Source organism: Danio rerio, chromosome 8, assembly GCF_052040795.2.
Source record: "Danio rerio strain M-AB ecotype USA chromosome 8, GRCz13ab, whole genome shotgun sequence".
NCBI classification, from domain to species: Eukaryota; Metazoa; Chordata; class Actinopteri; order Cypriniformes; family Danionidae; genus Danio; species Danio rerio.
This window is the reverse complement of record NC_141028.1, coordinates 27,718,802-27,728,359: the sequence shown is the minus strand read 5'-3', so window position 1 is coordinate 27,728,359 and position 9,558 is coordinate 27,718,802. Positions and strand designations below refer to the sequence as shown.

At 37.0% G+C, this 9,558-nt stretch overlaps 1 protein-coding gene across 4 annotated transcripts; it reads left to right on the top strand.

Annotated features, from left to right (window-relative positions):
• Positions 1-229: 229 nt before the first annotated feature.
• Positions 230-8,232, top strand: tspy (testis specific protein Y-linked). Of its 4 annotated transcripts, none has more exons than XM_087262884.1 (7): positions 230-1,426; positions 2,769-2,846; positions 2,940-3,051; positions 3,139-3,293; positions 3,420-3,496; positions 3,590-3,717; positions 6,588-8,232. In XM_087262884.1, exons 1-7 carry the CDS (start codon positions 581-583, stop codon positions 6,740-6,742), a joined length of 1,551 nt encoding a protein of 516 aa, XP_087119010.1. In that variant the 5' UTR covers positions 230-580; the 3' UTR covers positions 6,743-8,232.
• The last annotated feature ends 1,326 nt before the right edge of the window (positions 8,233-9,558 follow it).

The window sequence follows — 9,558 nt, the reverse complement described above, 5'->3', positions numbered from 1 at the left end:
CACTGTCGGGCTGTTTTTCAGTGCATTATACACACATTATACAACATGAAGTTGTGCTTCTGGTGAACGAAAATATACAACAGTTAGTTTCAGAAATGTTTCACAATGCGTCAACGCAACGCTACGCTGACGTACTCGATGGCTAGTCACTTACTGCAGTACATCATCTACGATTGGCCGAGAGATTTTTGCGCGGTGCATTTCAGCCAATCAGAGCATTGTTTTCTCTCTCGTATGTAAAGCCTCGGATAAATGGCGAACGGAAGGACAAACTGTAAACAAATACAACAGAACTGGACGTTTTTAGGCGAATTGTGACTCTTAAGTGGGAATGTACTCAACATAATTCATTCTGTGCACAAATACAAAGGACATTTTTCGACATGCGACAGTCAGCGAGGACCTGAACTAGCATCTTTCAGCGTTAGATAGCTGGCTAGGCCTGCTGACATTTGCGCAGACTTGGAAACTGGCAGTGTTGTAATGCGAGAGCGGGCTACGGATAGAGTCCCGCAGGTAAAATAATTGTCCGCTAGGAAATAATCATATACGTCTGATAAAGTTACAACTAGTCAGTATCATGAGTACTAATTCGGACAGCAGCCAGCCGTCCGAAACTAACACGAGGAAAAGAAGTGCAAGTCCGAGCGGAGAGTGTGAGTCCACGCAGCTCAAACAGGCGAAAGTAAGTGTCGAGGAACAGAAAAATGAGCCTCAAGAGGACGCAGAGCCCGAGAAAGTTGGGAATGGTGAACCAAAAGATGGAGCCGAGCCCTCTGAAGGAGCTAAGGAGAAAGAGGCGAAGATTGAGGACGAAGTAGCCGCTCAGGAGAGCACTGGACAGGCTAATGTGAGTGGAGGCGAGAGCGCGCGCCAGCCGTCAGATTCCGCTGCCATCGCCGCTGCAGAAGCACTCGCTAGTTTGACCGGCGGAGACGCGGACGATGACTGTAAAGAAATGCCCTGCTCGTCTAAAAAAGCCAGCAGAGAGAAGTCAAGGGATAAGTCTAATCGTCCCGGTTGCTCTCAGAGCGATAGGAGGACGGAGGCTGCCGCTGCGGATAGCTCCTCATCCCTGCTGCTCTGCGAGGACCAAGAAGATCCATCATTTGTGGATGACGATGAGGAGGAAGAGGAGGATGAAGACTCTCTGCCCGGCTCTTCCTCCACTGCGAGTTCGTCTGTCGCTTCTGATAATGAAGATAACGAGGATGGCGAGTGTGCCATAGTGTCCGTGAAGATGGCCCCGGAGGTGCGGCAGTCGGTGGCGCTGCTCGCACAGGTACAGATGCGGCTGGACGCGCTGGAGAAGAAAGGCGCGCGTCTGCATCAGCGCCTGGAGATGAAGCTGAGCCGCCAGAGACGCCCTCACCTGGACCAGCGCAGCGCCATCACACAGGCCGTCCCGGGCTTCTGGGTCACCGCTGTATCCTTTAACACTGCTCGTAATAGTGGCCTTGGGATCTTTGAGTTATTGGAACAGAAGTCATCTAGCTTCTAGCATAATTCTTTATTTGTCAGTTACCTCGTGCGAGATAGAAAACAAACTAACACACAATGTTTAATGTTTACTAATGACAAAATATGGGTGGAATCATGTTAATTACTTCGGTAACGTTAGACAATCTTTGCTTGTTATAATGCTTGTTCTGATATGTGGTTGTTAAAATAGTAAGAATAAGGGAATGTATAAGATTTTGTTGATTTTTTTTTTTAAATGAAGAAAGTTTGACAAAAAGGCACAACCTAGTGTTTTGAAGGATAGTGGTAAAGTATAAAGATTTAAAATTTTAATAAATTAGTTTTTTTATTTTGTGCCTAGTGGCCCTTAAAAGGATACAGTTCACCCAAAAGTTAAACTTGCCTTATCAAGTAGTTTTAAGTCTTTGAGTTTCTTCTGTTAAATACAAAGGATGATATTTTGAAGAAAGCTGAACAACAAATACTATGGAAGCCAATGGTTGCCAACATGATCTTCTTTTGTGTTAAACAGAAGAAATAAACTCAAATAGGTTTTAGTGAAGGGTGAGTAAATGATAGCAGAATTAAAAAAAAAATGGTGAAATTTTCTCTTTGAATAGCATCTCATAATATGTCATCAAATGTTTACTGTTCTAAATAAGTTAAATACTTTTTCTTGATTGGATCAAATTTATCTCAAAGGGAAAGAAGAGTGAAGGAATTTATCATTGGTTCAAGATTAAATGTTCAAGGACGATCATACCTTTGTAGTAAAATTTAGGTAGGTGTACACTACCTGCAAAAAGTCTTGTCATCGATCACAGTTGTAAGAGCAACAAATAATAACTTGACATCTAGTTGATCATTTGGAGAAGTGGCAGAAGGTAGATTTTTCTGATGAATCATCTGTTGAACTGCATCTCAATCATCACAAATACTGCAGAATACATATTGGAACCCACATGGACCCAATATTCTCACAGAAATCAGTCAAGTTTGGTGAAGGAAAAATCATGGTTTGGGATTACATTCAGTATGGGGGTGTGCAAAAGATCTGCACAGTGGATGGCAACATCAACAGCCTGGCATGATCATATTTTGGTAAAATAAGCATAATCTAGAGGCCTTTACCTTTCATATAAGGCACATCTGATACTAAATGATCAACTAAAAGTCAAGTAATTATTTGTTGTTCCTAAAACTTGGATAGGCGACAAGACTTTTGTCAGGAAGTGTATACGTAAAAAGGTTTGCACTAAAGAGGTCTGAATTCCAGGTGTTTGAGCACTTAACTTAAAGCTCGTCAGCTTCTGAATCATCCACATTTATCAGCACATATCGATGAGACTGATGAAGACGCTCTTAGCTACATGACTAACTTAGAGGTAAAACATTTTTCATAAAATGTATTTCTTGTTGAAACCTGGTGTTAAATCATGCAAATTAGCTAGATTTGGAATTTGCTTTTCATTATACAGATTGAGTCTTTCAAGAACAACAAACTTGGATACCGCATCTGCTTCCATTTCCGGCGAAATCCTTTCTTTCAAAACAAAATGATTGTGAAAGAGCTTCATCTCGGTATGGGAGGTGAGCAAAACTTGATCACAGTTCACCCCTTTTCATAAATATACACACAACAATAGTAATGCGATAACATCTGTATTTATTCCTCAGGGTCTCCAGTGTCCTTCTCAAACCCAATATTGTGGCACAGAGGGCAGAATCTGGTTGGGAGTGGAGAACCACGTCGAACATCGCAGGGGGTCTATCAGAGCTTCTTCCATTGGTTCAGTGACCACAGCAACCCAGGACGGGATGACATAGCACAGGTACATCTCTCATGAGGTTACATACAGAAAATGAATAATCCAGCGAATCAGCGAGAGCAGTTCAAAATTGTTACATGCACACAGTAATGATTGAGTTTAAAAAAGTTAACTTTCATCTTGTTCTAGATCTTGAGGGAAGACCTGTATAGAAACCCTTTGAGGTATTATTTAACTCCACTTTGGGAGCCACGAGAGAATGGCAGGTAATTTCAGCCTAAAGCATGTACAATTTCCTCATTCAAAACATCCATTTCTGATTTTCTTTTTATTGTATACCAACTTCCATTCTCCAGCAGTGCTCCTAAACCTCAGGGCAGCAGTAATAGAGATGAGTGTGTGATCATCTCAGATTCCGATGAAGACGAAGAGCAGAATAGCCAAAGCCTGGGACAGGAGGATGATGAAGATGATGACCAAGGTGGAGGTGAGGTTTACTTCTCAAAATGTCCTTTATGCCATGTACACACTGGGGTTAAATGTTGTCATCAGTTAATCTTTTAATACTTAAAAGGTTCACTCCGAAATGTTTTAATTGTTATTAATGATCTCAGAGTTCTTCATTTATCTTCAGAACGCAAAATAGATATTTAGAAAAAATTCCAAGACCTTCCAAACAAAATAAAAGCATTCTCAAAGCAGACCATGTGCCTTCAGTGGTTCAATGAAATATTATCAAGTTTGAGTGCACCTAAATCATAAATAACATCTATTCAACTATTCTTCTCCTTAGTGCATGTTCACACGCTCGGTCACTTTTCTAACTTATACCTCAGATACACCTGCAAGTTGTTCAAATAGTAAGTCGCCCACAGGCATCCAGGGTATATATAAGTGCACAGCACTCATGAATGTGCACCCTATACTGACACTGAGGACAAAAATTTGAAGAATGTTGTTATGAATGTTTTATGTGCATGCAAATGTATTCTCGTAGCTTCATAATTTTTAGCTTGAACCACTGAAGACATATAGACTGTTTTGAGGATATTTTTTTTGCCTCCTTTTTTGACTTTTGAATGAGTCTGGACCATTGCTATTTAAGAAGGTTGAGGGGGATCTCAGATGTCCTTTTTTTATGTTTAATCATTTTGTTTAATCCCGCTACTTTTCACAGCACTGTACAACAATTTTGCATGCTCAAACTCTAGTGTGACTGCGGAATCACCCCGTTCACACGGCTCTTGGCCAGACCTCACTCGCTACAAACATAATTTGGCCACTACTGTGAACTGTTGTGCATCATGAAATAGAATGAACACAAATGGTCATTAGAAATCATTAACATGAGTTCAAAACAGTTAAAAACAGTAATGTATCTCTGCTGACCACTCATTATTAGATCATTGATTAAACTATGACTAAAATATCATGACCCACATTTGTCCACTTCTATAACTCCAGATACATAATTATTCTGAGCCAAAAGGCCAAAAATGCTTGTTGGATGGTATGGCAAAGCCTTAAGAGTGTGCTACAAACAAATCTGATGCTGTACTTTGTACAGAAAAAAGGGTAGTAAACTTTGATATCTAAAATGTTGCAATGGTTACCACAGTGTCTATCCTCACAACTTTGTGAGGCAAGTTGTGTCCCATAAACGCAGATGATAATAATGTTGGGGATTCATTTTGATATTTAAATGTGGTTGTGGCACACCCTGCCCCCTACAATTCACTGCTACATAACAAAAATGTTAAATAAATATTAAAATAAACACATTTATATTCATGTTTTTTTTTGTTCAAGATTTTGTTATCTCACCCAACACATTGTCACAAGGTGTGGTCGAATACTCTGAATAAATGCAGAACCGTTTCTATTTTGAATGTAATGTTGCAGTGTTTATGAAGCTTGAGTAAACCAATCAACAAACTCAATAGACCGGTTACACCAGTAAGGCAGATTAATTAATGTCTTGCATAATATTCAAAACAAAAACAATGTCAAAGACGGAAGCGTTTGTCAGGAAAGTGTGTGCTGTCGTTAATATTAAAGTGTCAAATCAATTTACCGGTTTTTAATTAAAATTGGGAATTTAAAGGGATGGTTCACACAAACATGAAAATTTACTCACTATTTTTTCGCCCTCAAGTTATACTAATCCCTTGTGTGCTTCTTAATTTTGTTTACAGAACAAAATATTTTGAAGCAAGCAAAGAATTTGTAACCATTGACTTTTATAGTAGGAAATACAAATACTATACAGGTTGATTGTTTTTAGCTTTCTTTTAAATTTCTTCATTTGTGTTTAACAGAGAAAAAGAAATTCAAACAGGTTTGAAACAAGTGAAGGGGTGTGAAAATGATGACAGAATGTTCAGTCTTGTCACAATATTCTTTTAAGATGTGCAACACGAATGCCTCTATTGAAATCTCACAAAATGTATTTTGCACCTATTAGCAGTGTGTACATTTCCCAAAGGGTTTCACAGCATTTTAAAATGACACAGGGCTCATACGGTTTGACATGGCATTTTTCAGGCCTGAAAAAGTTTTGCAAAAACAGAAAAACCCACAAAGTTTTGGAAAAGTCGTGGACATTAATTAACAAATATCTGTATACTTGAATTAGGGCTGCGCGATATTGGAAAACATTACGATATTTTGTATTTCTGTGGTATATATTGCGACGTGAATACAATTTCGCTAAATGATTTACCAGGTTTATTTGGATTGATTGGGGAGATTTTGTAAAGGAGTAAATCTTGAATAAAATATAACAAATTAATTCAAGCATAGATCAATAAAATATAGTAAAGATAAAAGTGAATTATAGTTTTCAGGTATTCACTATTCATGTACAGATATTGAATATTTAACACTGCATAGTCTTCATTGTATATTATTTAAGCTTCATTAAAGTTACAAAAAAATTCTTGTGGCCAGATGATTTAAAATTTAAAATATTGAAATACAGTCACAGGCCTTAAAGAGACAGTTTACTCAAAGATTAAAATGTAGTCACTATTACAATCAAGTGCAAGCTCTATAGGAGTCTGCTTGCGATGTCACAGCATGCATGCGTGAGGAGAGCGCACAGCTCGTGTCCAGCTATGGGCTCAGCCACCGACCTCTTTTACACATACTGTGAAATTTTTCTTGCCCTGTTATTCATCATTTGGGAAATATTTAAAAAAAGAAAAAAAAGTTCAAAGTATATGTAGACATTACATGAAACATTATGGCATGAAAATATACTTGAAAGTTCTAGAATAGTCATGGAATATTAGTAGTAAAAATGTGTATGAACCCTGATGACTGCATGCTTTACCTTTTTTTTCCTATTAGGTTCAGAGGAGAATGAAAGAGATGAGGGGGAATCCTCCTGTGAAGAGAGAGATGAAGAGGAAGTGGATGTTGAGGAAGTAGAAGTGTCACATGACTCTGGTGGTTGCGAGGCCAGAGAGCAAGAGGAGGAAGATATCGATGTGGATGAAGAGAAGAGTTAGGACGTGGTCGTCTCCCATTTTATGCAGAATAGCATCATTAGATATTTCTATGATCTATTTTACTGTTTTCTGGATAAATAAGACTCTGTGTGGTTAAGGATCAGGGTTTAACTAATGTCTTCATTGTAGATGGTACTTCAAAATCACCATGAATATTCAAAGTGTGCACTCCTCTGAAAACATCTAGTTTTCTTAAGATTTCATCACATTTTACACTTTAATAAATTTCACGGAGAGGGCTACCGATACCCAAAAGACCCCTTTTTATCTCTGAACTGACTGTTTAAAGCTTGGGATTAGTTTTTCTTTTGCTAGTTTGTTTGTTTTTTTCATTTATGAAATAAAGTAGCATTGTGTGTCACAAGTGTATTCTCACCATAGGAGTTAATATAATCATGACCAGCTGTAAAAACAACACCATATTTTTTTATGTGTATTTTGGTTAATGGTGTGTCCCTTTTTTATTCTCATCTACAGAAATCTTAACATCATGAAGCAATGTTTCCTTGCCTTCTTATTGTTCTTAAACTCTACAGCCGCATTTTAGTAATAACGAAAACAGGCAGGCGTTCTGAAATGCACTTCATTCTGAACCAAAACTAGGTAACTCAGGGATGTTTACTCTTACAGGTGTGTTTCCCTTCAGAAGCTTCATTCATTTAATTGTTGTCTTTAATACATAACACCATAGCGCTGATGGACTTCTAAATAATCGTTAGTTTATTTCACCGTGTTTACATGCAGCTATTATCCTGACACTTCATACCTCTTGCTATGATGTTTGGTGTCATACGATTTCTGAAACTACTTTTGTCATTTAAGTTGGATATCTACACACTGTTAACACGTGCACGCTTGCATTTATTCACTGCGAAGTGCAGCTGTAATCTTATTTAAATGAGCAAAATAGTGGCAAGGCCATTTGTTGTCGTTTTTCATCATGTGTGCACCTGTTTTTAATTAAATGCTTGGGTAATATTGTAAAAATAGTGACTATGTAAACATTAGTTTCATTGACTTTTCTATTCATATCATTTATTTCTGATAGTTGTTCCTCTACTCCCTTGCAATAATATATTTTCCTTAACTTTGGTCAGTCAGTCAGTCAGTCAGTCATTATAGAAGGAAATCACTATAAATGTTTATTGATGGAGTTCATATTAAGGAGACTGTTTTAAAGACATATTTGTTTACATTGGTTTTAAGTTTCGACCTGTAAAAATCTGGTTTAAAAAATGAAATGCTGTTAACTCATTGTAAGTATGTTGGGTTGTACTTCTTCCGCAAGGCCAGTGGTATGTAAATAATTTGTTCCCTTAAAAAAGGTTTATAATTTGTTATTGAACTATTAGAGTGAAATTGACCTACAATATCAAAGAAAAGCTATATTTTGTGTGCTAAATTTTATAGCGAACTACAATTTTTAAATATGTGTTTGGTTTTTTGTTTGGTTTTCCATGTCAAATAAAGGTTTGTCTTTTCATTCAGAATGTTTTGTGTGGGCCTCCTTTCTCCTATTCTCCAAGAAATTGATCAAATGAACACTTGTAATGTTTTCAGGTATGAACGCATTTATCAAAATATTCACAGGCCAAAATCTGGCATTTAATCCGGAACCCATGACTGGAAATTTTGAAGATATTGTCAGATATTTCACTCCTTTTCACATGAATCTGGGCTTCTTTGTTAAACCCAACATTTAAAATTAAATTAGTTTATTTAATTCAAATATAAGTGAAGATTTAATTTATAAAATTTCAGTGAACTCAAAATCTTATTGACATCAAGCTGAATTTAAACTGAACTAGTTCCATGATGTTTAATGATGATGATTGGCATAAGAATAATATTTTGAGAAATGTTAGTGTTTAATGTGTTGTAAACCCCGTTTCCTCGGCAATTTAGTATTTAATTTTCTGTTATATTGGGATTTACTGCAGTTTATGTTATGATGAGGTTTTTGTGGTGAAGAGCAGAGGCTGCTGCTAATTTGCATTTAACGATGAAGTTTTGAGGTATTGAAGTTTCCACACATCTTGTTCTGAGTCTTGTTTTATCAGTATGAGCTTTATTCACCACAACTCTAGGCTACATAACAGGACAGAACGGTTTGCCCGCGAAATGTCTGAAAATAGGCCGATGACTGGCACTGAGTGACCATTTCAATGTGGTCACTGCCTCATGCCCATGACCATTTGCTGCTTGTTATCAAACTATTTCATAACTGCAACGAAAGGTAACTTAATCATAACTTAATGTTAAAGCAGCTAACATTATTTGTCAATATGTGGCTCTTTTCGGATTCCCGGAAGTTGTTAAAAATGTAAAGTCTACGTTTGAACCAGTTTTGTTTACGTTACATCGCTCAAAACGGTCTATGAACTAAAAGCAGCTAATTAAGACTACTGACGACAAGTTAAAATTTGAAACATGTTGTAATTTAAGCGTGTAACGTTATTTCATTATCATAATTTTATTAGCAATATTTATTTAGCCTATTTATTTTTCAAAATACGACCTGGTAAAAACCACCTACAAAAAATCTTGTTCACGGAAGCACAAAATCCACCTACATCTTGGATGACTTGAGGGTGAGTGAATTTAAGTTTTTCATTATTTTATCTTTTTAAATGGGTCTTTCAATTGTATTTTCGTGTCTACCCACAAGAGGGCAGTATAACAAAGACAATAACCAAACAGAAGTTGGTTCTTCTAAGCTGCTTCCATATTGAAAGAACAAAGAAGCATTGCAATGTGTAATGTATGTATGTAAATACCATTCTTTACCTTCTCAAATGAAACAACAACAACTCTCA

Excerpts from the sequence above, each read along its gene's own strand:
- tspy (XM_087262882.1), top strand. The coding sequence starts at position 581 with ATGAGTACTAATTCGGACAGCAGCCAGCCGTCCGAAACTAACACGAGG. Across the intron at positions 3,497-3,589 it reads GAGCCACGAGAGAATGGCAG|TGCTCCTAAACCTCAGGGCA; the intron begins GTAATTTCAGCC and ends ATTCTCCAGCAG. Across the intron at positions 3,718-6,581 it reads AGATGATGACCAAGGTGGAG|GTTCAGAGGAGAATGAAAGA; the intron begins GTGAGGTTTACT and ends TTTTCCTATTAG.